Below are 25,605 nucleotides of genomic sequence, written 5' to 3'. Positions count from 1 at the left end.
GGCCACGGTACCAGTATGGTGGCTCATTTAGCCCACCCACCCGCCAGTGGTGGGTTTCAAATTTTTTTAGAACCTCTTCTGTAGGTGTGGCCTGCTTTGTGGGATGGCTTGCCGGCCATGTAACTGAATGGGAGTGCTTGCCAGTCATGTGACCGAGTGGGAGTGGCCAACTTGTAAAATGTGATGAAACACACTTAACAATGCTCTTGCTTAGCAACCAAAATGTTGGCTCAGGAACTCTGGCATTTAAAGCACGCAAGTCTTAAAGCTGTCAAGTTACAAGACCCTTGCACCCCTAACCCTTTAGAAAAAAAACCCCAGGGGTGTTCAAACTTGACAGCTTTAAGACTTGTGGACTTCAACTCCCAGAATTCCTCCTCTCGCTCTTCATCTTGATGATGTGCGGATGGGAGGGGGGGAGAGAGCTGGAACCGGTTCTAAACGGCACGGTAGATTTGTGGAACCTCTTCTATAGAAGAGGTTAGAACTGGCAGGAACCCAGCCCTGCCGCCCGTCCACATTCCATAGCTGTTTATAACGTGACCAGCCAATTGCACACACGCGCACCACTTGTGCCGCCTGCGCAACCACTGCCGAGCAGCTGGGTGTCGCAGGCCGGTGGCATGTGCAGGTTTGCGCAGTGAGTGTGCCTGACTAGGATTCCTGGCCCCTTGCGCAGTGTACCAGTTGCGACAGGATCCGGAATCCACCCCTGACGCGCATGCGCACCGGGCAACTGCTCTTCCAGTTTCCAGCACTCGGTGCCAAAAAGGTTCGCCAACACTGCCCTATGTATACCACTTAAGACAAATGGTCGTCCAATCTCTTCTTGTTTAAATTACTCCCCCCTTGTTTCTGTCCCCAAAGTCAGCAGTCTGGGGCCTGCAGGTAGCTTACACCTTGGCTTCAACCGGTTGAGCTTCCACCTGCATCATAGCATTGCTGAAATATGCCCTTGTGCAGTGGTGGGATTCAAATAATTTAACAACCGCTTCTCTGCCGGTTGCGTGGGCTTGGCACATGGTGGGCATGGCCAGGAGGTGTGATAGGCAGCACTCAGCTTCCTGCAACCCCTGGCAGCCAAAAATGGGCCGCGGGGGGCTTACAATCCCCCGGGCCCCGTTTTGGCCCTACTAGAGCTCCTTGCAGCCTCCTGGGAGTAAAACGGGCCCCAGAGGGAAGGGGGGCGCCGCAATCCCCCACGTCCCATTGTGGGCCCAGTAGGCCTCCCTGCACTAACCTGGAAGCCAAAACGGGGTGCGTGGAGACTCCTGGAAGGGGCGTGGCCAGCCAGCAATGTAACAACCGCTTCGCCTGAACCAGCCCGAAGTGGCTGAATCCCACCATTGTCCTTGAGTTCACACATCCGTTTCTTGCATTCCAGGCTGTCCTCTTGCCTCAAGTCGTGACCGGCGTGGTGGTGAACGTGTTGAATGTGATCATGAACACAATTTTCCTGCACACCTTCAAGCTGGGCGTGGTGTAAGTGTGACAGATTTCCCATTGCCCCAAAGTCCCCGGGTTCAAAACGTCACGCTCTTCATTTCCCGTGGGCGGAACAGCCGGAGAGGCGGCTTTAAATCTTCCCGAAGACGGGGAGTCCTCGGTTGACAGCGGTTGATTTAGTGACCGTTCGAAGTTAGGACAGGACTGGAAAAAGGGATTTAGGACCGTGTTCCACACTTACGACTATCGCCGCATTCCCCATGGTCACGTGATCAAAATTCATATGCTTGGCAACTGACTCATATTTATGACGGTCACAGTGTCCACGGGTCAGGTGATCCTCTTTTGCGACATTCTGATAAGCAAGGTCAATGGGGAAAGCTGGTTTCACTTAACAACTGCATGATTCACTTAATGACTGCAGTGATTTGCTCATCAATAGTGGCAGAAGAGGGCATAAAGTCAGGCATTTAACAGCTTCCTGGTTTAATGATAGAAATCTTGGTCTAAGATGTGGCTGTAAGTTGTGAATCTACCTGTAATAAGAATGAAGTTGCTAGCTCTCATGAGTTCAGTCAAACAAACATTCAGACTGACTTTCTTTCTCTCTCTCTCTCTCTTTCTCTCTCTCTCTCTTTCTTTGACTTTCTCTCTCTTTTATCCCTGTCTTTCTCTCGCTCTCTTTGTCTCTTTCTCTGTGTTTCTCTCTCTTTTTTTCTTTTTTTTCTGTTTCTCTCTTTCTTCTCTCTTTCTCTCTTTGTTTCTCTTCCCCCCTCTCTCTTTCCTTCTCTCTCTTTCTCTCTGTCTCTCTTTTTCCCATCTCTTTCTATTTCCCTCTCTCTTTTTCCTTCTCTCTTGCTCTCTCTCTCTGTTTCTCTCTCTTTCTCTTTCTTTCTCCCCGTCTCTTTCTCTTCCTCTTTTTCTCTCTTTTCCTCTCTCTTGACTTTCCTTTCTCTCTCTCTCTTTTCCTTCTTTCTCTTTCACTCTCTCCCTTTCTCTTTCTTTCTCACCCTCTTTTCCTCTCTCTTGCCTTTCCTCTTTTTCTTTCTTTCCTTCTTTCTCTCTTTCACTCTCTTTCTATTTCTTTCTCCCTCTTTTACTCCCTCTTGCCTTGCCTTTCTCTCTCTCTTTCCTTCTTTCTCTCTTTCACTCTCTTTCTATTTCTTTCTCCCTCGCCTTTCCTCTTTCTTTCTCTTTCTTTCTGTTTCTCTTTTTTCTTTCTGTTTCCCTCTTTTTCTTTCTTTCCTTCTTTCTCTTTATTCCTCTCTCTCTTCCTCTCTCTTGCCTTTCCTTCTTTCTCTCTTTCTCTCTTTCTTTCTCGTTCCTTCTTTCTTTCTCTCTTTCCCTTTTTCTTTCCTTCTTTCTCTCTTTTTCTCTCTCCCGCAGAGGATCTGCCTGGGCCAACACCCTTTCACAGAACCTGCAGGCCTTCCTGCTCTTTCTCTTCGTCTGGTGGAAAAAGATCCATAAGGAAACCTGGGGAGGTAGGAAAAAGAGGAATATTTTGCCGACCTGGGGAAGGAGGGAGCATCGAGAGACACACAAACAGACACACAAACACAGACACTGCTCCACCATAGATACATAGGCACACAAACAGACAGACATAGACAGACACACACACACACAAACAATACAATATAATAGCAGAATTGGAAGGGACCTTGGAGGTCTTCTAGTCCAACCCCCTGCCTAGACAGGAAACCCTATACTGTTTCAGACAAATGGCTATCCAGCATCTTCTTAAAGACTTCCAGTGTTGGGGCATTCAGAACTTCTGGAGGCAACTTCTGTTCCACTGATTAATTGTTCTCACTGTCAGAAAATTTCTCCTCAGTTCTAAGTTGCTTCTCTCCTTGATTAGTTTCCACCCGTTTCCACCCATATTCAGACACACAAACAGACATAGACTCAACACAGAGAGACGCAGAGTCCCCTCGCCCTGACATGGCAACCCTCTTGTCTGACAGGCTGGACGATGGAATGTTTGCAGGAATGGGGGCCCTTCATCCACCTCGCCCTGCCCAGCATGTTTATGATCTGCATCGAGTGGTGGACCTTTGAGATCGGGAGCTTCCTGGCAGGTGAGACCCCTGACCCTTTTTCTCTCTCTCTCTCTCTCCCACCCACCCACCCACCCACCCACCCACCAGGCAGCCTCTGGCCGGCGAGTTACTGCTACGGTTAGGTGGAGTTATACAGGCAGGCCTCGACTTACGACCACGACTGATCTCGAAATGTATGTCGCTAAGCCCAGATACTTGCTCAGCGAGTCTTGCCCCATTTTGCGACCTTCCTTGCCCCGGTTGCTAAGTGAATCGCGGCAGGGCTGTTTTGTGTGCGCTTTATACAGTATGGCGCCTGTTGTGTGTGGCTTTTTAGAGGTTGATTGGGATGCTGATGGCTGCCTATTAAGTTGTTGGCTGTTGTGTCCTTATGCTGTCAAGTCCCCGTCTCCTAAATATTTGAGAAGCTGGTGATAAATCAGCACTCCTATTTGACTGATGAGGCTTCGATTACTTCCCCGGCTGTTTTTGTACCTGCTCATCCAACAATCATAGTAGCTGCAAAATTGAATGTTGATGACTTCGTTGATGACAAATGTTGAGGACAAAATTCACGACTGGGTTCTATTTTGTGGTCCCACCAGTTCTTGCTTGCAGCAAATGATATTTCCTGCATATTTATTATTGCTATTTAACTGTGAGAGGGATCTTGGAGTCCTAGTGGACAGCCGCTTAAATAGGAGCCAGCCGTGTGCAGCAGCTGCCAAAAAAGCCAACACAGTTCTAGGCTGCATAAACAGAGGGATAGAATCGAGATCACGTGAAGGGTTAATACCACTTTACAAGGCCTTGGTAAGGCCACACTTGGAATACTGCATTTAGTTTTGGTCACCACGATGTAGAAAAGATGTGGAGACTCTAGAAAGAGTGCAGAGAAGAGCAAGAAAGATGATTAGGGGACTGGAGACTAAAACATATGAAGAACGGTTGCAGGAACTGGGTATGTTTAGCTTAAGAGAAAGAAGGACTAGGGGAGACATGATAGCATTGTTCCAATATCTCAGGGGTTGCCACAAAGAAGAGGGAGTCCACCTATTCTCCAAGGCACCTGAGGGTAGAACAAGAAGCAATGGGTGGAAACTAATCAAGGAGAGAAGCAACCTAGAACTGAGGAGAAACTTCCTGACAGTGAGAGCAATGAATCAGTGGAACAGAAGTTGCCTCCAGAAGTTGTGAATGCCCCAACACTGGAAGTCTTTAAGAAGATGTTGGGTAGCCATCTGTCTGAAACGGTATAGGGTTTCCTGCCTAGGTAAGGGGTTGGACTAGGAGACCTCCAAGGTCCCTTCCAACTCTGTTATTCTATATATTGAATTAATATGGCGCTTGTCTCACGGTTCAGTGCAATTCTTCTGAATCTCAACCACGTTTCTCTCATCTCAGGGTTAATGAGTACGGTGGAATTAGGCGCTCAGTCCATCATCTACGAACTGTCGACCATCGCATACCTGGTAAGAATTTGCTAAAATTCGGAGGGTAGGGAAGGAAAAAGAATGAACATCCACGGCAGACTGTGAGAAGCAGGGAGCATTACGTAAAATGGAGAATTTCTCGTTGCATCTCAAGGCTTATGGGGTGAGATGTCTCCTAGGGCAGCAAATCTCAGCTATCATTGCTGGGGTTAAAAAAATTAATAGAAAATAAAGATTTACAGCATTATCTTGGCACTCAGCTGCTTTGAAACTCACCGAATTTGGTACAGGTAGGCCTCGACTTACGACCACAATTGAGCCCAAAATTTCTGTCGCTGAGCAAGATGGTTGTTCCCCCCCAAAAAATTTTTATCACCTTTGTCTCCAAACCAATGAAAAAACCAAGGACTTCACTCACACAAGCTTTCTCTCAGCTTCCGCAGGGTATGAGCATAGCATCCAGTGTCCGCGTGGGCAACGCCTTGGGTGCAGGCGATGCTGACCAGGCCAAGAGGTCATGCATCATGGCCCTGCTTTGCAGCGGTGTGTATGTCTCTTTGAGCCCTGGAGGGGAGGGGGGGAGTACATGACGGGCCAGGGAATCCTGGGAGTTGAAGATAAGAGATAGTTGGGTGGATGGATGGATGGATGAATAATGGTAGGTAGGTAGGTAGGTAGATAGATAGATGATAGATAGATAGATAGATAGATAGATAGATAGATAGATAGATAGATAGATAGATAGATAGATGATAGATAGATAGATGATAGATAGATAGATGATAGATAGATAGATAGATAGATAGATAGATAGATAGATAGATAGATAGATAGATAGATAGATAGATAGATAGATAATAGATAGATAGATAGATGGAGATGGAGATGGATGGATAATTATAGATAAATAATGAGAGTTAGATGAGAGAGAGAGAGAGAAATTGATGGATAGATGATAAAAGGATAAGATATAGATAGATTGAAATAGATGGATGGATAATGATAGATAAATAGATGATGGTTAGATGATGATGATAGATAGATAGATAGATAGATAGATAGATAGATTGATAGATAGATAGATAGATAGATAGATAGATAGATAGATAGATAGATAGATAGATGATAGATAGATAGATGGATGATAGATGATAGATAGATGATAGATAGATGATAGATAGATAGATAGATAGATAGATAGATAGATAGATAGATAGATGATAGATAGATAGATAGATGATAGATGATAGATAGATAGATAGGGATAGGGATGGATGGATAATGATAGATACATAGATGAGAGTTAGATGAGAGAGAGAGAGAGAAATGGATGGATAGATGATAAAAGGATAAGATATAGATAGGTTGAGATGGATAGATGGATGGATAATGATAGATAAATAGATGATAGTTAGATGATAGAGATAGATAGATTGATAGATAGATGATAGAAGGATATGATAGATAGATTGGGATGGATGGATAATGATAATGATAGATAGATGATAGATAGATAGATAGATAGATAGATAGATAGATAGATAGAGATAGATAGATATGGATGGATAGATGATAGAAGGATAAAATGTAGATTGGATAATGATAGATAAATAGATGATAGATAGATGATACATAATCTGATTGGGTTTATTATCCAGGGAGGTGTTATTTTTGGAGAAACAGGATAGATAGATAGATGGATAGATGATAGATAGATAGATAGGGTAATTCGATAGATAGGTTTAGAGATAAATTTAGATAGAGAGAAAGAAAGAGATCTTACTTTTACTTCCTTGGCTTCTCTAACTCCCAATTTATCCCTCCCCACTTGAGAAATGCCTCGGACCTCCCTTCCCCCCCCTCCCAAGGCATCGTTTGGGGTCCTTAGAACAGCCAAGTAGGGGTGGCTGAAGCGCTTGTCACCTGCCCCACCCCACCGAAGTCCCGTTTAAGACCCTCACCCTCCTCTCTGCCTTCCCAGGGGTCCTTGCTGTGGTTATCGCTGCTCTGCTGGCAGCCCTGAAGGATGTGGTGGCCTACATCTTCACGGACGACAAGTGAGACCCTCCCTCGTTTTTTTGGCCCAGGAAGGTTAGGGTGGGAGTCTGCCTGTCGTGCCTCTGTGTGTACAGGCTGTCCTCGATTTACGACTGGTCGTTTAAGCGACCATGACGACAGAGCTGCCAAAAACTGCTTACTAAAACTGTTTCCAAAGTTTGATCACACACACACACGCACACAGGGTCCGTCGATGCGATGGTCGTAAGCGCGAGGATTGGTCATAAATCTTTTTTTAAAGTGCTGATGCAACTTCGAACGGATGCTAAATGGATGTTCGAAAGTCCAATAACTTCCTGTATATCTTCCAATTGACTTTTTCCCCGTTCCGACTTCAGAACTCGGATCTCCTAATATATAGATTTATATATTTTCCCTCAACAGAGAAATCGTTGCTTTGGTCGCCAAAGTTATGCTGATTTTCTCACCGTTTCACCTGTTCGATGCCACGGCGGTGAGTTTCCGGCATTGCGCAAAGCTGTGGGTTGGGGTGGGGGGGATCTGATGCTCTTGGCGCCCATATGGATTTTTATAGCCATGAGGACTAGAAACCTGCTCTCCTTTTAAAAGTTAAAAAAAAACTTAATAAAGTTTTTTTTTTACCTTTTAAAAGGAGCAGGTTTCTAGTCCTCACAGCTACAAATGGTTCTGGTAGAAATCGTAGTGCTTGGATAAATGTTTTTTAATGACTGCTTTTATTTGGATTTTAGCCCTTGGGGGAGCCCTAGCATTGGCAGAACATGAATTGTGAGCAGGCTTAGGCTTCCCAAAAACACGAAGCCGACTCCTCGTCGCGATAAAACCCCTTTTATTTAGTTTTAAAGTGAATTCCTCTCCAGCAAAGTCCCGGCCAACAGTCTTTCAAGAGATTTCACAACCACAGACCTTTATCTGTCTTGGAGAGCTGCCAGGCCGATATCTGCAGAACTTGGCAAGGAGCCTTGGAGAGTCACCAACCAATAGTCACCAGCCCCTATCGCTCCCCTTTTATTTCCTCTGGGAAGGGCCATTCACTGTCAACTTGTGGCCTTACTCCCAAGTCAACTCCTGTTCTTTAGCTGCTCCCTTCCTCTGGCAACTCTGCGCATGCGCACACTGGGAACAGGCTCCAGCTCTTCTTCTGCCTCACTGATGTCTGACTCTGAAGGCAGCTGATAACTGGCATACGGCCTTGGCCCCCTCTCTGCCTCCGACACAGAGCCCTCCTCCGAGCCTTCCCCAGACTCCAGGACTGGCCCATCTTCCTCCCCAACCTCCTCACTGTCCAGATCTGCTGTCAGCTCCTCTGGCCATTGATGGGCCACGACAATACCTTAACCTCCCTCCTCTACCTCCATTCTCCAGGCCACTTGCGGAGGAGTGCTAAGGGGCGCCGGCAAGCAGAAAATTGGCGCCATCGCCAATGCAGTGGGTTACTACGTCATTGGACTGCCCATCGGGATTACCCTGATGTTCGTGTACAAGCTGGGCGTAATAGGTGAGCCGGCCAGGAGATGCCGTTTCCCTTTGCAAGCTGCCCTCCAGATGTTTGGCTTGGTCTGTGGGATTCTTAGGAACATCAGCCATATGTGCCTCATGCAGTGTTTGAGGTCCCTTGAGGGCAGTCACAGTGGGTCCCTCTCCATCTGGTGGAAGTCAGTTCCACAGGCAAACTCCCTAAAGTAGTGTTTCTCAAGCTCAGCAGTTTTTAAGGGGGGTGGACTTCCACTCCCAGAATTCCCAGCCAGCATGCTTTAAGAGGGGTGGACTTCCACTCCCAGAATCCCCAAGCCAGCATGCTTTAAGAGGGGTGGACTTCTATTCCCAGAATTCCCCAGTCAGCTGCTTTAAGATAGGTGGCCTTTCAACTCCCAGAATTCACCAGCTGGCAACGTCCTCCCCAGCCCAGAGTAATTTTCATCCAACCCACCTCGCAGGGTTGTTATGGGGGAAAATGGAATACAAAACTTTAAGCTCAATGTTTCTCAACCTTAGCCGCTTTAAGACGGCTGGACTTCAACTCCCAGAATTCCCCAGCCAGCCATGCTGGCTGGGGAATTCTGGGAGTTGAAGTCCGCCTGTCTTAAAGCGGCAGCGGTTGAGAAACAGGCCTCTGCATTCAACCTCTTGCTCTCCCTTCAGGCCTGTGGACCGGTTTTATCGTCTGCATCTCTCTGCAAGCCGCCTCCTTCTTGCTTATCGCCTTACGCATGAACTGGAAAAAAGCCGCCGAAGAGGTAAATGTCTGCCTTGCAGAATTGATCGCGCCTTGTCCTCACTAGTACCCGCTGAGGAATGGGTTCAGGGTCTCGACTCAACAAGAGCAGACCATGAATTATGGCATCCTGGCACGGTCTTCAGAACGAAACCAACTTAGTTCTGCTTGTTTCTTTCCCTTAGGCTCAGATTCGAGCTGGACTAACAGCCAGAGAAGGAAGTGAGGAGGGTTCTGTTAGCGCAGGTAAAAACGCCCCATCCTGGAAAAATGGCAAATCTTTTTGTTGCTGTGTGCCAAAAGGCGCGTGCAACATGCCCCCCGCCCCCCTGCACATGTGACTCCTGCATATGAACACGTGACCCATGCGTCAACCCCCGCCCCCTGCCGTCGTCCCACACCCTGTTTGGGCCTAGTTTGGTCCCTGCAGCCCCCTGGGAGCAAACACTGGCCGCAGGAGGGGGGAGGCGCGGCAGAGACCCGAAATTCAGCAGGAGGCATGTGCACATGCGTTGTGGAGGTGAGCTGGGGCAACAGCTCGCGTGTCCACAGTGAGGGCTCTTGCACGCCACCAGTGGCACGAGTGTGATGGGTTCAATTGTATTCCATTTTTTTAGATTTGGTCTGCAATGCATGGCAATCTATTTTATTTATTTCCCTGGATCCCACCTTTATTATTTTTGCAAATAACGCAAGATGGCGAATATATCCAGTACACCTTCCTCCTTTTTCCTCTTTTCCCCACCACAACAACCCTGTGAGGTGGGTCGATATGAGAGAGAGTAAATGGCCAAAGTTACCCAGCTGGTTGTAATGCAGGACTAAAACTCATCATCTCCTAGTGATTGGGCCAAAGTTACTCGGCTGTCTTTCATGCCTAAAACGGGACTAGAACTCACAATTCTGAAGTCCTCAAAATGGGCCTGTTCCCCGTAACGCTTCTAATGGGAACCACGGCTTGTCCACGTGCATTTGAATACAGGTTAATGTACAACCGTTTGTGTAGATTTACCGTATTTTTTGGAGTATAAGACGCACCTTAGTTTTGAGGAAGGAAAACAAGAAAGAAAGAAAATTCTGCCTCGGCCTGCCAGCACCCATCGGTATTCATCCGGTTAGCATCCTTAGCAAACAGCCTTAGCATTCAGCACGAGCAGCTGATTGGCGGGTGGATCGGCCTCCCGGAATACCCCCAAAGAAGCAGTTCCAGAGGTGAACTTTAGCAACAGTTTTGCTGGTTGTGAGCACAGCAGACACACTGCACTTCGCTGGGGCAAATACACAGCTTCAAAAATGCAGCTGATCATCACAGGGTGCTCCAGTGAGTGTAGCAGGGGTGTCCAAACTTGGCAACTTTAAGACTTGTGGACTTCAACTCCCATGAATTCTGAGAGTTGAAGTCCACAAGTCTTAAAGTTGCCAAGTTTGGACACCCCTGGAGTATAGCAAGCGAAGTGTGGAACTAGTCAGAGAAGGCAGCAGCTGTTCCGGGTTGCCATTTTGGCTTCTGCGCCTCGCGTTTTCAGCCTCAGAACGCTCCGCTTGAGACCCGTTCAAGGCTGCAGGGATCACCAAAGCACATAGCCGCCGGTCGCCGCCTGAAAACGCGAGGCGCAGAGGCCAAAAACGTAAGCCACGAAGGGGGCCATGGTGCGTGGCAATCCCTGCTGCTGAAGGGTGGGGGTGGGTGGGCGGGGCTACATTCAGTGTATAAGGCGCACCCACATTTTTACCGTCCTTTAGGGAGGGGGAAAGTGCCTCTCGTACTCTGAAAAATACGGTATTTCTGCAAATAAATCAAGGTGGCAAAACATATCTAACACACCTTCCTCCTACGCTTTCCCCCACCACAACAGCCTTGCGAGGTGTGCAGGGCTGAGAGAGATGGACTAGCTCAAAATCACCCAGCTGGTTTTCATGGCTAAGGTGGGACTAGAAAACACTGTCTCCAGGCGATTGTCCCAAAGTAAACAACAGCAATGAAAAAAGTGACTTTATGATCATTTTTCACACTTACGGCCATTGCAGTATCCCCATGGTCACTTGATCAAAATTTAGACAGTTTCACAACTGATTCATACTTACGACGGTTGCAGTGTCCCGAGGTTGTTTTTGCAACCTTCTGACCAACAAAGTCAATGGGGAAGCCAGATTCACTTAACAACTCTGTCGCTATCTTAACAACTGCAATGATTCACTTAACAAATAGGGCAAGAAAGGTCATAAAATGGGGCAAACACCACTTAACAACGGTCTCGTTTAGCAATCAAAGTTTTGGACTCAATCATGGTTCTAAGGCCTGGCCTACTGTACTTCCACCAGAATCAGACGGGCAGATCAAGCGTATCAATCTGTGACGTCTAACCCTTTTCATGTGATCTAGATTATCTTGCGATGAATTTGGAGGTTCCCAATGGAGATACTCTCAGCTGCCTTGGCTCCCCGGATGAAAACTTAGCGGACCATCAGCCCTTTCCCGACGATGAGATGCCCCAGTTTATCGTTTCTCCAACAACAGGGGCCTTATCCTGCAAGCAACTTCTTCTCCGACGCGGACTGGCACTGCTGCTAGCGATCGTCATCTTGGTTTTGGGGGTTCTTGTCCATCTCCTGCTCTGAGAACTGTGCAGCACAGGAGGATCAGACAGGGCATCTGGTTGGAAGGGGAGACCTTCTCACCTCATCAGCGTTCACCCCAGAGGATCAAAAAGTGATCCAGCCTTGGATCCAATCCCCAAGGATGGTCGCTCCTCTACCATCGGCCTGGAACAACGATGGGGTCACCTGCTTGACGTGATTTCTCCACGGGATGGAAAGACTTAACTCGCCTTTAAAGGCGTTTGGGAAATCACATTGGAATAAATCCAGGTGTTTTTAAAAAATGTTTTTTTTTAAAAAAATGTGTTTTGTATTTTAACTTTTTTGGAATAAAATAAAAATAGATATTAAAAAAGAAAGGGGAAAAAAAATCACATTGGAATAAATCCAGGTGTCTTCTGTACACGTTTACTGATAAAATTTCTGTTTTTAAGAAAACTGTTGAAGGTTTGGTTGATCACCTGTGGTTTCCATCAGCTATCAGGGTTCCAAGTAACATAACCACAGCAAACAAAAGTCTGAGGCAGGTAGATTCCTCAAAGAATACTTTTATTGGATATATCATATTGGCACAGGCTGGTGAAAACCAACTCTGAAGGTTCCCGCGATTTGAATTTAGTAAGTAAAAGTTTGTCATTTTCTCAAAACAGTCAGTCACATGGTCCAATCAAGGCACTGTCCGGTTGCCTGGCGACATCACTCCTCCTCCCTCTGACCAGGTGAGAGAACGTCCTTGGTTCCCAAGGGGAAGTATTTTATTTTGACTACACAACCCCAGCTATCTCCAATCCCCCCCTCCCTGTCCCTCAGCTTCAGTGTGACAACACCAAAGCCTCAAAATGGCTTTGGCCAGGCCAGCTTCAGGATTTCCATCAGCAATGTTAACATTGCTTTTAGGAGGTCCCCAGCTGTGGTCAAAAAAGTCAAGATGGCAGCTTTGATGAGTCGGCTAAAGCTCCCAATTTTTGATGTGCGTAAAAACAGGGTGAATTTCCACGGTGCTGTTGGAGCCATCTTGACTGCTCTCTGCAGTCACCCATATCCTGCTTGTAACTCTAATGTTACTCCATGCCATCTAATTTATGTATCGGTGGTCGTCGACTTACAACCAGTATCGGGCCAGAATTTCCACTGTAAAGCAGGCAGCTCTTAAGGGAGTCATGCCCAATTTTGCAACTTTTGGCCACTGTTGTTAAGTGAACCATGCTATCATTAAGCAAATTCGGCCTCCATGATTGACGCTGTCACTTGTCAAAAGCTGGCTGAGAAGGTCACAGGTGGTGATCGTACGACTGCGATGTTGCAACCATCATAAATACGAGCCAGTTGCCGAGTGTCCATGGTCTTATGTGTTTTTTCACAGTCCTGTCATTTTATGTAGTGCCATTGTCACTTTGAATGGTCACTAAAGAAACGGCTGTAAGTCGAGGACTACCTGTATGGCAAGAATGATTCATAACAACTTCTATCTTTAGTTAGTTTCTCCTTCCTCCTTTTGCTTCTTCTTCTTTCTTCTTCTTCCTTCTTCTTCTTCTTTTATTAAAATTTTTAAATAAATTTTACAATTATCACCCCCTTACCCTTCCCTCTTCCCACCCTCCCTCCCCCCGACTTCCCAGAGCAAAATACAGGGTATAAACATTTAACAACCATAAGCTAACTAATTTTAACATGTTACTATTCTTGTACTTTAACTCCCCCTTTATTAAACTAACTTTGAATAAATTGTAACATTCTTTAATCTCCTCCTCCTCCTCCTGCTCCTCCTCCTTCTCCCTTCTACTTTTCCCACAATTATGGACTTCTCCAAACTTCTAAAACACATCATACGTCCACAATAGGATGGTTTGAGCTTGATCACCGATGTTTTCAGTGAGTACTCTGGGTTGATTTATTTCAATGATCCATCAAGGTGTTTTCATGGCTGTCCATCTTCTCAGGAGTCTTCTCCAGCAATGTGTTTCTTCAGGTCTTCCAATGATGTTCCCATTAGCACTGTGACTGAGTTCCCTCCATCTGGAGAGGTAGGTAGGTAGGTAGGTGTGTGTGTGTGTATGTGTGTGTCCCAGCATAAATCCAGAATGCCTGGGCCGCTGAAATTAAAATGACTGAATTATATCTATAGTGTCAAGTCACAGTACTTTTGACAGTGATAGTGAGCATTTTGGATTCAAGTTCTGTTAAGATACAGCCTGTTGTGCCTTAAAATGGCTTCTACTGTACAGCACAGTGGAGTTGCCATGGTAACGGCTTCGCAGTACTCCACAAGGGGGCTTCCTCTAATACAGGATTGGGATAAATACACATCACCTAGTAGATAATATTTTTCTCCGGGGAGATCTGTCCCCAATTTAATCTTTCAGATTTTCCAACAGTGGCCCCATAACTGAGTCCCTCAACCTTACTGCAGGTTGTCCTCTTCTCCTTCTTTCCACCTTTCCCAGTATTGGAGAGCCTTCTTCCCCAGAAAGTTGGGTCTTCACATCATGCGTCTGAAGTAGGGTGATTTGAACCTGGTCATTTGTGTCACGAAGGAGAACTCCGCGTTGACTTGTTTGATGATCCATTGTTTGGGTTTCTTGACCATCCATGGTCCTCTCAGTTGTCTTCTCCAACCCCACAGTTCTAACACTTGGCCACACTTGGAATCCTGCATTCAGTTCTGGTCGCCACGATGTAAAAACGATGTGGAGACTCTAGAAAGAGTGCAGAGAAGAGCAACAAAGAGGATTAGGGGACTGGAGACTAAAACATATGAAGAACGGTTGCAGGAACTGGGTATGTCTAGTTTGATGAAAAGAAGGACTAGGGGAGACATGATAGCAGTCTTCCAATATCTCAGGGGTTGCCCCAAAGAAGAGGGAGTCAAGCTATTCTCCAAAGCACCTGAAGGCAGGACAAAAAGCAATGGGTGGAAACTAATCAAGGAGAAAAGCAACTTAGATCTGAGGAGAAATTTCCTGACAGTGAGAACAATTAACCAGTGGAACAGAAGTTGCCTCCAGAAGTTGTGAATGCCCCAACACTGGAAGTCTTTAAGAAGATGTTGGATAGCTATTTGTCTGAAACGGTATAGGGTTTCCTGCCTAGGCAGGGAGTTGGACTAGAAGACCTCCAAGGTCCCTTCCAACTCTACTATTGTATCTAACACTTCCAATACTCTTCCTCTCCTTCTTCACCAAAGTCAAACTTTCCATAGAGTCAGAGGGAAAACCGTGTTTTGCACGAATTCTGATCTTTCTGGGTGGAGACACATCCCAACATCTGTTCTGACCAAGGCTTCCCGAGAGCCTGAAGCAAACTCCTTGTCCAGACAAAAAAACCTTTTATTAATTTGCTGTGAATTCTGCTCATTCCCATCCAGCAAAGTCTTTCAAAGGAGGATTTACAGTCACAGACCTTCTCTGGCTTGGAGAGCTGCCAGGCCGATCTCTGCAGAACTTGGCCAGGAATATTGGAGTCACAAACCAATTAATTGTCTCCTGCAAACTCCACTCCCCTTTCGCTCCTCTTTTATTTCCTCTGGGAGGGGCCATTCATTGTCCACCTGTGGCCTTACTCCTAAATCGACCCATTCTTTAGGTGTTCCCTTCGTCTGGCAACTCTGTGCATGCGCATACTGGGAACAGGCTCCAGCTGTTCTTCTGCTTCAATGATCTCTGGCTCCGAAGGCAGCTGATAACTGGCATACAGCTCTGGCCCCCTCTGCCTCCGATGCAGAGCTCTCATCAGAGCCTTCTCCAGACTCCAGGACTGGCCCAGGTTCCCCCCCCAACTTCCTCACTGTCTGAATCTGCTGCCAGCTCCGTTGGCTGCTGGCAGGCCATACCACCATCTGGATATCTTCTCCAAGACCTTCAAGGCTGCTTCCTTAAATGTTACCCCGCATAATATTTCTTAACCGTTTATTTATTTTTTTAAGTGTGGATGGTTCATCTTCAAAGGCTACCTTAAAGTCACAAGGACTGACGCACGCCATTATTTTCCTAAAGTTCCAAAATAACATAGGAAAAGTCAGTCAGCTAACGTCAAGACATGAACCTGACAAAAAAAACCACTAGATTCTCCCTTTCTGATCCCATAAAATTTCTTAGTCTCTCTGAAAAGAGATCCTTTAAATGCAGGTAGTCCTTGACTTATGACCATAATTGAATGCTGGTCTTTAAATGGGTCACCATGTGACTGCACCCCATTTTTCCATCTTTTGGGGGTAGAGGTTGTTAAGTAAGTGTGAAGGTTGTTTAAGCGAGCCCATTTTTCATTATGACGGCTTGTGCCAGAAACCGGAAGTAAATGGTGGTTTCTGACAAAACCATAAATCATGGTTAGTTGATGATGCAAACGGACACAAATGTAGTTTGGTTGCCAAGCGTCCCAAATGTGATCACATGACCTGGGGCCAGTCCATAGGTACTGGGTGGTAAATTTTGTGTGTGTGTGTGTGTGTGTGTGTGTGTGTATTTCGTAAGTTTGAATGACCAGTTGTAAGTTAAGGACCAGTTGTAAGTTAAGGACTAGCTGTCATTTATGCAACATTGCAGCTCATATGTCAGAATTATGCTGTCCTCAAACCTCCCTTCAAAATAGGCCATGTAACAAGATTGGAAATCCACTTTAAAAAAAAGTGTCTTTCCTGACTCAAATCTGAGCAAGGGTTGGGCTGGATGACCTCAAGGTTACCTTCCAATGCTAGATTCCACCATTAAACAAGGCAAAGTACTCATTGTAAAAAAAGGAGGATACCTCCAAGGAAAACAATCATCCTTGGATCAAAGATCTCGCTCTTGTTATCCATCAGTAATTCAGGGATGGTTTGGCCAAGAGAATTCAGGCAAAGCGGGGCAGAAAAGTCACCTAGTGGTCCCTTTCTTAAAGTACTAACATACCCCTAATAACAAGAGGAGCAAACCAAACGCGATGGGCGTCAAGCAAATTTAAGAAAGAATTAAAAGAAATAAAACCAATATCAAATGGGAGTCACATGGAAAAGCCACCCTGAGCTCCACCAACGGAAGATTTTTTAAAATGCAATGAATTAAATCCGATAAAATAAATTCAAATAGGATTTTAAAAAATGTTCTTTTCAAGATGCAGGGCTCCTTAGAAGCCATAAGGGGGCGCCTGAACCTCACAGCTGCTGCAGTGTCTCTTTTCCCATGGAAGTTTTTTAAAAATTGTATTTTTTCTGAGATTTTGGGGGGTCTCGGGAGGGCTTGTTCTTCTGAATATCCCACTCAGCCATCTTGGCTTGGTGTGTGTGTGTGTGTGTGGGGTGGTTCTGTCCCATGAGAGGGTGACTGGTGTGCTGGCATGCCAATCTTTTTAGAAGCCAAGCCAAAGCGGGTTTGTCTTGCGGGAAAGCAATCTTTATCAACTTAAACCAATGTTTCTCACTTCAGCAGCTTTAAGGTGGGTGGACTTCAACTCCCAGAATCCCCCAACCAGCATTTTAGTCACCATGCGAAGTAACCACAGTGCTAAAAAAGTGACTTTTGTTCACACTTAACGATGGTCGCAGTATCCCTGTGGTCAAAATTTGGGCGCTTGGCAACTGGCATGGACTTATGACGGTTGCAGTGTCCCAGTGGCTCCCCCTCAGCCCCCCTCCTTTCCCTCTGCCCCTCCCCTTTCAAAGAAGCTCCTCCCCTTCAGCTCACCACCTTCCCCCCTGTCCCTCCCTAATACCCCTCAAAAGGAACCCCAATACTGGTCACCTTCACACGACCCTAATTCATCTTCCCCCTCAGCCCCCCTCAAAGAAACCCCCAACTCAGTCCCCACCCTTCCCCTCCCCTTTCAAAGAAGCCCCTCCCCTTCAGGCCCCTTCCCCTCCCCTTTCAAAGAAGCCCCTCCCCCTCAGCCCCCTTCCTTTCCCCTTTCAAAGCCCCTCCCCTTCAGCTCACCACCCCTCCCCTTTCACAGAAGCCCCGCCCCTTCCCAAGAAGCCCCTCCCCTTCAGCCCCCCATCTTCCCCTCCCCTTTCAAAGCCCCTCCCCCTCAGCCCCACCTTCCCCTCCCCTTTCAAAAAAGCCCCTCACCCTCACCCCCCCACCTTTCCCTCCCCTTTCAAAAAAGCCCCTCCCCCTCAGCCCTGGGCCCGCCTTCACACGATCAAGCGAGCGGGCATCTGAGGCGTCAGTGGGGGGGCGTGTCCTGTCCCGCGCACAAGGGAGAGAGGGGGCGTGTCCCGCGCGCGCAGGAGGGGGCGTGTCCCGCGGCGGGTGGGCGTGTCGGGAGGGCGGGCGCGCCACGCGGGTTTCCCTGCGTCCCTCGGGCGCCCCCTGGCGTCGGCCTGTCGGTCGGGGCGGCGGGCATGGCTGCGCTGGCCGAGCTGCTGGGCGAGGCGCTGGTGGCGCCCGACGGCTCGGCGGTGTCCGCGGCGTCGCTGCCGGCGCGGGGCGTCTCGCTGGTGGGGCTCTACTTCGGCTACTGCGGCGGCGGGCCCTGCGCCCAAGTGGCCGCCAACCTGGCCGCCTTCTACGCCCGCTTCCAGCCCGGCCCGGAGGGAGCAGCCGCCGCCGCCGCCGCCGCCCCGTCCCGCCCGCCGCAGCCCCAGCAGCAGCAGCGCCTGGAGATCGTCTTCATCTCGGCCGAGCAGGAGCAGCCGCGCTGGCAGGAGGCCACGCGGGCCATGCCCTGGCTGGCTCTGCCCTTCGCAGACAAGCGCCGGAAGGTCAGCGTGGGGAGGGGGCTACACGGGGGGGATTCTGGGGGGGGGTCCGGATCAGGGAAAGGGGAAGAAGCAGCTCCGAGACCCCCTCCTCCACGGGGGAAAAACCCGGAGTTGCTGGCATCTCGGGAGGAGGGGCGTGGAAGCCCCCTCCCCGAAATTAGGCGAGGGGGCGTCTTTGCAAAGCTAAGGGGTCGGCATATGGAGGGGGGAGGCTTTGCCAACCTGGCGTCCCCTCCCCGGATAAAAACGGGGTTGATCGCGGCGGGGAAGCCTCTCTTCTTTCGGAGCGCTGGGAATTAGGGGAGGGGGCGTCTTTGCAAAGCTACGGAGTCGGCATGGGGTGGGAGGTCGGTGGGGAGGGTTGGAACCAGCTCGCAGCCCCCTCCCCGGAAAAATACGGGTTGTTTCCAGCTGGGAAGCCCCCTCCCTTTCAGAGTGGTGGGAATTAGGGGAAGGGGGCGTCTTTGCAAAGCTAAGGGGTCGGCAGATAGAGGCGCTTTGCCAACCTGGCGCCCCCTCCCTGGAAAAACAGAGTTGATGGCATCTGGGGAGGGCAGGAAAGCCCCCCCCTTTCGGAGCGCTGGAAACCAGGGGAGGGGGCGTCTTCACAAAGCTAGGGGGTCTTGGTGGGGGGTTCAGAACCAGCCCTGCGACCCCTTCCCTGGAAAAACCGAGCTGATCGCATCTGGGGGGGGGAAGCCCCCTCCCATTTGGAGAGCTTGAAACTGGGAGGGGGGTTGTCTTTGCAAAGGTAGGAGTTGGAATGGGGGGGGCTTTAACCACCCCCTTCCCCCAAAAACGGAGTTGATCTCGGTGGCAAAGCCCCCTCCTCTTTTAGAGCGCTGGAAACTAGGGGAGGGGGAGTCTGGGCCTGCTTTGCAAAGTGTGTGTGTGTGGGGGGGAGCAATGGGAAGCAGCCCGGCGCCCCCTCCCCAGAAAAACAGAGTTTTTTTAGAGAGTAAGGAACTGTTGGGGGGTCCCGGCCGTGCCTCCTTTGCAAGAGGGGGTTCGGCAGGGAGAGATGGAGGAGCGAACGAGCCTGGTGCCCCCTCCCCAAAAAAACCAGTTGATCTTGTTGGGAAGCCCCCTCCCCTTTTAGAGCTCAGGGAACTGTTGGGGGGTCCCGGCCGTGCCTTCTTTGCAAAGCGGGGATCTGGATGATGGGGAGGGGGCAAAGAAAGAAATGTAAAGCTGACTGTCGCCCCCTGCCCCCCAGTAAACCTTTTAGGGTGGGGGTCCCGCCGTGTCTTCGCCCTGAAGTCGACTCACTCTTTGCAAAGCAGGGGGAGTCAGGATAATGGGGGGGGTCTGCGGTGGGGAGGTACAAAGCTGGCTGCTATCCCTCCCTGGGAAAACGGGACATCATGCCCAGTGGGGAAGCCCCCCACCCCCCTGAGGAAGAGCCCAGGAAACTGCCCACTCCTCACTCTTTGCAAAAATGGGGGATTATGGTGGAATTGCATAATGGGTAGTGGGATTATATGGGGAGAGGGTTTGTGTGTCTATCTTTCAACCAAACAATTCCAGATGGCAATCGCCCCCTCCTCATTTCCCCCACCCCTTCACCCTGAATTTGGGACCCCCCCGAACGACACTCTTAAATACAATCCCTTTTCCTTACTTGGCAATCAAATGGAAATATTATTATTATTATTTGCAAAAACAAATTAATCATAATTTTGCATCCCATTTTGGGGTTCTTTCCTTTGCAAACTGGGCCTGCCCTAATTTAGACAATAAAGAAACAATGGGGGGGGGGGCGTTGAAAGAGAGAGTTCAAATCGGGGGTCCTTTTCACGAAAGGATATTTTTTTGGGGGGGGGAAATCTGCCAAAATTTGCATCGCTTGTTTTCTCCTAATTGCAAAAGGAGTCCGTCCAGATTAAATGGCATTAAAAAAAAATTGGTTGGAACAGTTTGAGGTTAAGGCAAGCTTTGGAAGACAACAGAAATATTGTGATTTTTCTCCCCCCCCCTTTTTTTTTTTTTTAAAAAAAAATCTAGGTTCTATTATTTTCCATTATCTTCCTTCACCATCTTTGCTTTAAAAGTGAACCATGTTTGATTGTGTCGCCGTTGGGCTTCGGAAACCCATGGTTCACAGCCGCGAAGGGCGGAGTGGTAGATGCCATTGTCCAGTGCCATAACTGGGGGGGGGGGGAGAGAAAAATTCCGCATTCACATCCGTTCAGAATTCGTAATCTTGCTTCAACTCCAACGGTGGATGGATGCAAGACAGGCCCACCCTAAAAAAAAAACCCACCTCCAAACCTTTTTAATTTTTCGTTATTTTCTATATGGCTCTGATAAGAAAATGCAGTTTATTATTATTATATTTAGTGTTAAAAGTGTTGCGACGGATCGCAGCCCGTGTTACGTCGCACCTTGGGCGAGGTGCGTTATGATCTGTAAACACAAGATAATGCATTGTTAATTTTTAAAATGGCACGCGCCTCTTTGTTTAGGCTGCAATAAATACATGCACACACACAAACACACACACACACGGCAAATAAAGTTTAAGGGAGAGGTTCATGTACGTGGGGTGTTTTTTTCTCACAAATGTGTATATGTCTGTAACACACATCATTTCAACAGATGCAGAAATACATCTGTATATTTGTATACATATTGCATATTGTACATTGTATATTGTTTGCATATTGGAGACCCCCTATCATAGCTGCTTTGCAGTGAGATCATGTCAAAACATTGAATTTTCAGGACTTTGGCCGAACAATTAGTGTCAAGTGATTTTTATTTTTTTTTGGCACGTAAAATGTTGATAAGCTTGACCTTAAAAATGAATGCACCCTTTTTTGAGTGAGCTTGAATTAAACGAAATGAAATTGGCTAGGATTAATCTATGCACTAGGAGGATTCTTTTGGAGCATGGGGGTGTGAATAGGTTTGCAGAGAAAGACCTCAAAACTATCTGTCTAAAAAACACACACACACAAAAAAGAATATTTTTATCTTCGTTTTAGCAACACGCTATGGAAGTGTTTCATCAAAATTGGTCTCAGGGGAAAACAACGCCAAACAAAAATTTTAACCACAATTTAAATCACAATTTTAAGGCGTTTTGGGATAACACAGGTTTGGGGAAAGAGATTAGATGCTCATTAAAGAATACCAGGATTGTGCAAAAAAAAATTTTTTTTTTTAGACAGCATTATTCCTTGTTTTCTAATTATAAAACCAGCTAAGCCCTTCGGGAAATTAAACGGTGTACAGTTTGGATGGGATTCCAGATTGTGGTGCAATATTTCGGTACATCGAAGCAGTCCAGCGACTTCGGGAATGTTCTTTAATTGTGCACAGTCTTTGTGATTTCTGCTTGCGGTGGGACGGAGCATGGAAGCGCGCACAATGAGGTCTAGAAGCTTGATGTTATCGCCAACTCTCCTTTAATTTAAGCAGGCTGCCTCTGCATCCAACTTGCCCCGGCTTGTGGGATAGGTTTTCCTTGCACTTGGTGGTTTAAAATAGCCGTGGCAGCCGTCACTCACGTATCAAAAATATGTTGAAAATGTGCAGGGACCTGAAGAGACACGCCGGTGAGTCATTGAGCAACTGGATCTGGAATTTCCTTCGGGTGAAGGGCTGGGCCAGGAGGGGGACAATGTTATTTGCTACCTGTTGATTTAATTTAATTCCTAATGCAAAGGTAACCAGGTGCGTGCTTCTACCTGTGGGGCAATTCGGGGCATGAATGAAGAAGATTTGAGCCTGTGGTGAACCTTTTATTTTCAAATGCAAGATTTTCCCCCCTCTTCATTTTTTTAATCTTTCCTGCTGCTTCTTTAATGTTTAAAGAGGGGAGGGGAATTATATAAAACATCTTCAGGGTGTGTTTTGCAAGAAAATCCAGCTTTTCCATGCTTGTCCCTTTGCGTGGATTTTTCCTTGCCAAATTAGTTAGACAGTTGGGGCAGCGCAATAAACTGAAGTTATATTTATCGCTGGGTTTCACTGGGAAAAGTGTCTAGTCCTTATTGAGGGGGACAAACCGCAATACCAGACACGCTCAGAGATTACCCGGTTGGTAGATCTGCCGGGGGAGGAGGTAAAGGTTTTTTTTTTAAGGGGCTTTTCCTTGCTAAAACAGAATTTGGGTTTGAAGGAAGGGGTCTGATAGAGGCCAGCTGAATCTGTAGCAGCTCCCAGAAGAGGGGGAAAAATGCTTGTTTCATATGTTGAAATCAAATCTGGTTTGATTTCTTAATTGGCTACAGATGTTAGCTCAAAGGATTTGTGGAAGGAGCCTTCGAAGGGTTTTAAATCTGGATCTTTATTAATTTATTTATCGGCTCAATTGCTAGCGAATAAATTGAATTTTGCTTCTGTTCTCCCCGCTTAGATCTGGTTTTTGCCCCCCACCCAACCAAATCATTCCATTTCCCCCCAAAACAAAACATAGCAAGCTTCCCAATTTTCCAGGAAAGTGCTTCCATTTAGTTGACAGATCCACGTGGACAATTTATTAGCGTAAAAATTTAAATGTAAGCTCTCTCTTTTTTTACTTCGCATACTTGGAAACGTGGTTTTTTTTCCCTCCTTAGACACAGACAATCAGTTCGTATCTTTTCTCCCCCTATTTCCTTCTAAAATTTGATGGGGTTTTTGGGGAAGTGTTCAAATTCACTGGAGGAAATGGGGAATTTTAGCCTTAGAATCGTATCAAGGGAAGGGTCCCCCTAGAGGTGATCCAATCCACCCCGCCATACCCATCCATCTCAGGAGAGGAATTCAGATTAAGGCATTATGTTGCGAAGCCGCAGTTTGCCACCTTTTTAAGAAGTTGGGTTCATTCTTCACTATCTTACTTTTAGGAGGTTTTTTATTTTATTTTTAATATTCAAGGTTCTGCGTTGCCAGGATAAATTGTCAGTAGGAGAAACACCCGGTGGTTTTCTATTGATTGAAAGAAGAATAATTAGGATAAGTGTATTTATTTATTTAATGTATTTATTCTGTTTTCAGCTTTTGTAATACCGTTTTATCAGATTGTAAACTGCCCAGAGTTGGATGACAAGAGAGATAGGCAGCAAATAAATTGAAAGATAGATAGGTAGATAGGTAAGTAGATAGGTAGGACGGACAGCAAGCAGGCAGGCAGGCCAGCAGTCAGAGATTAGATAGATAGATGATAGATAGATAGATAGATAGATAGATAGATAGATAGATAGATGATAGATAGATAGATGATAGATAGATAGATAGATAGATAGATAGATAGATAGATAGATAGATGATAGATGATAGATAGATAGATAGATAGATAGATAGATAGATAGATAGATGATAGATAGATAGATAGATAGATAGATAGATGATAGATAGATAGATAGATAGATAGATAGATAGATAGATAGATAGATAGATAGATAGATGATAGATAGATATGGATGGATGGACAGACAGATGTGATAGATATAGATAGATAGACAGACGGACAGATATGATAAATATGACAGACAGACAGATAATGGATGGATGGATGGATGGGTAGAATGGACTGACGGCAGGCAAGCAGGCAGATATGATAGGCAGACAGACACAGGTGGTAGAGATGATATAGACAGACAGCTATGATAAATATGATAGATAGATGATAGAGGTGGATGGATGGATGGATGGATGGGCGGACATCAGGCAGGCAGAGATGATAGATAGACAGACAGAGGTGATAGAGATGATATAGACATAAGATGATATGATATAAATATAAATATATGATATAAATATAATAGACAGACAGATGATAGAGATAGATGGATGGGTAGGACGGACAGATGGAGATGATAGATAGATAGAGATAGACAGACACAGGTGATAGAGATGATATAGACAAACATACATGCAGAGTTGATAGATATGGAGTAGACAGACAGACAAACAAACAGAGATGATAGATTGGATGGATAGATGGGTGGGTAGATAGACAGATGGACAGACTGATGGGTGGGTGGATATTTTTTGGGTCACACTCATTAGCCTTTGATCACCCAGCTAGCCAAACCCAATTACCCACTTGTAATGTGGATAAACAGAGAGAGAGAATCAAGATCCCGTGAAGTGTTAATGCCACTTTATAATGCCTTTATAAGGCCTTGGTAAGGCCACACTTGGAATACGGCATCCAGTTTTGGTCTCCACGATGTAGAAAAGATGCGGAGACTCTAGAAAGAGTGCAGAGAAGAGCAACAAAGAGGATGAGGGGACTGGAGACTAAAATGTATGAAGAACGGTTGCAGGAACTGGGTAGGTCTAGTTTAATGAAAAGAGGGACCAGGGGAGACATGATAGCAGTCTTCCAATATCTCAGGGGTTGCCACAAAGAAGAGGGAGTCAAACTATTCTCCAAGGCACCTGAGGACAGAACAAGAAGCAATGGGGGGAAACTAATCAAGGAGAGAAGCAACTTAGAACTGAGGAGAAATTTCCTGACCGTAGATGTAAAGTTTTTCTAGCTGTTTTACATCCTCTTCAAACATGCTAAAATGTCCCTTCTTCCTGTTCACATTTAGAATATAAATTTGAAATGTCTTTATACCTTCTAGACAGTATATGGTAACATATACTAATAGCACAGGTAGTCCTCGACTTACGAACACAGCTGAGCCCAAAATTTCTGTTGTTAAGCAAGGCATTTGTTAAGTGAGGTTTGCCCCATTTCACTTTCCTTGCTACAGTTGTTAAGGGAATGACAGTGGTCATTAAGTTAGTAATATGGCCGTTAAATGAATGTGGCTTCCCCGTTGACTTTGCTCTGTCGGAAGGTCGCAAAAGCGGATCACGTGACCCAGGGGATCATATGACCGTCATAAATGCGAGTCAATTGCCAAGCGTCTGAATTTTGATCATGTGACTACAGGGATGCTGCAACGGTCATAAGTGTGAAACATCACAAGTCACTTTTTTCAGTGCCGTTGTAACTTTGAATGGTTACTAAGTGAACTGTTGCAAGTGGAGGATTAACTTTCCTTCATTTTATAACATTTCTCTCTGTTCATCGTCTAAATTTCAAATTGTTCAACCACGTATTTTTCCATTGTTCGATTTGTGTGATAACCGGAATATTTAAGCCTATTTTGTCATCCTCCTTTCACCCGTTCTGCTTCTGCTTCAAATTTCAGCCAAATTTATGTTAAA

At 46.5% G+C, this 25,605-nt stretch overlaps 2 protein-coding genes across 3 annotated transcripts in view; both read left to right on the top strand.

Annotated features, from left to right (window-relative positions):
- LOC309388253 (multidrug and toxin extrusion protein 2-like) overlaps positions 1 to 12,148 on the top strand; it is a 48,103-nt gene extending 35,955 nt beyond the window's left edge. Inside the window, exons 7-17 of one of the 2 annotated variants that reach the window (XM_081945441.1) lie at positions 1,385 to 1,482; positions 2,833 to 2,930; positions 3,417 to 3,530; positions 4,896 to 4,963; positions 5,359 to 5,467; positions 6,906 to 6,981; positions 7,367 to 7,436; positions 8,327 to 8,459; positions 9,104 to 9,198; positions 9,362 to 9,422; positions 11,560 to 12,148. In XM_081945441.1, the coding sequence (XP_081801567.1) occupies positions 1,385 to 1,482; positions 2,833 to 2,930; positions 3,417 to 3,530; positions 4,896 to 4,963; positions 5,359 to 5,467; positions 6,906 to 6,981; positions 7,367 to 7,436; positions 8,327 to 8,459; positions 9,104 to 9,198; positions 9,362 to 9,422; positions 11,560 to 11,795 (1,158 nt within the window). In that variant the 3' untranslated portion in view covers positions 11,796 to 12,148. The remainder of the gene's footprint in view (positions 1 to 1,384; positions 1,483 to 2,832; positions 2,931 to 3,416; positions 3,531 to 4,895; positions 4,964 to 5,358; positions 5,468 to 6,905; positions 6,982 to 7,366; positions 7,437 to 8,326; positions 8,460 to 9,103; positions 9,199 to 9,361; positions 9,423 to 11,559) is intronic. The other variant, XM_081945442.1, reaches the window with a different exon arrangement.
- Positions 12,149 to 18,050: 5,902 nt separating this feature from the next.
- NXN (nucleoredoxin) overlaps positions 18,051 to 25,605 on the top strand; it is a 93,784-nt gene continuing 86,229 nt past the window's right edge. The window contains exon 1 of the mRNA XM_081945469.1: positions 18,051 to 18,447. Within this exon, the coding sequence (XP_081801595.1) occupies positions 18,088 to 18,447 (360 nt within the window). The 5' untranslated portion in view covers positions 18,051 to 18,087. The remainder of the gene's footprint in view (positions 18,448 to 25,605) is intronic.

Source organism: Natrix helvetica, assembly GCF_964273705.1.
Source record: "Natrix helvetica genome assembly, chromosome: 2".
NCBI lineage: Eukaryota > Metazoa > Chordata > Lepidosauria > Squamata > Natricidae > Natrix > Natrix helvetica.
The sequence above is the reverse complement of the archived record's forward strand: the minus strand, read 5'-3'. Positions and strand labels throughout refer to the sequence as shown.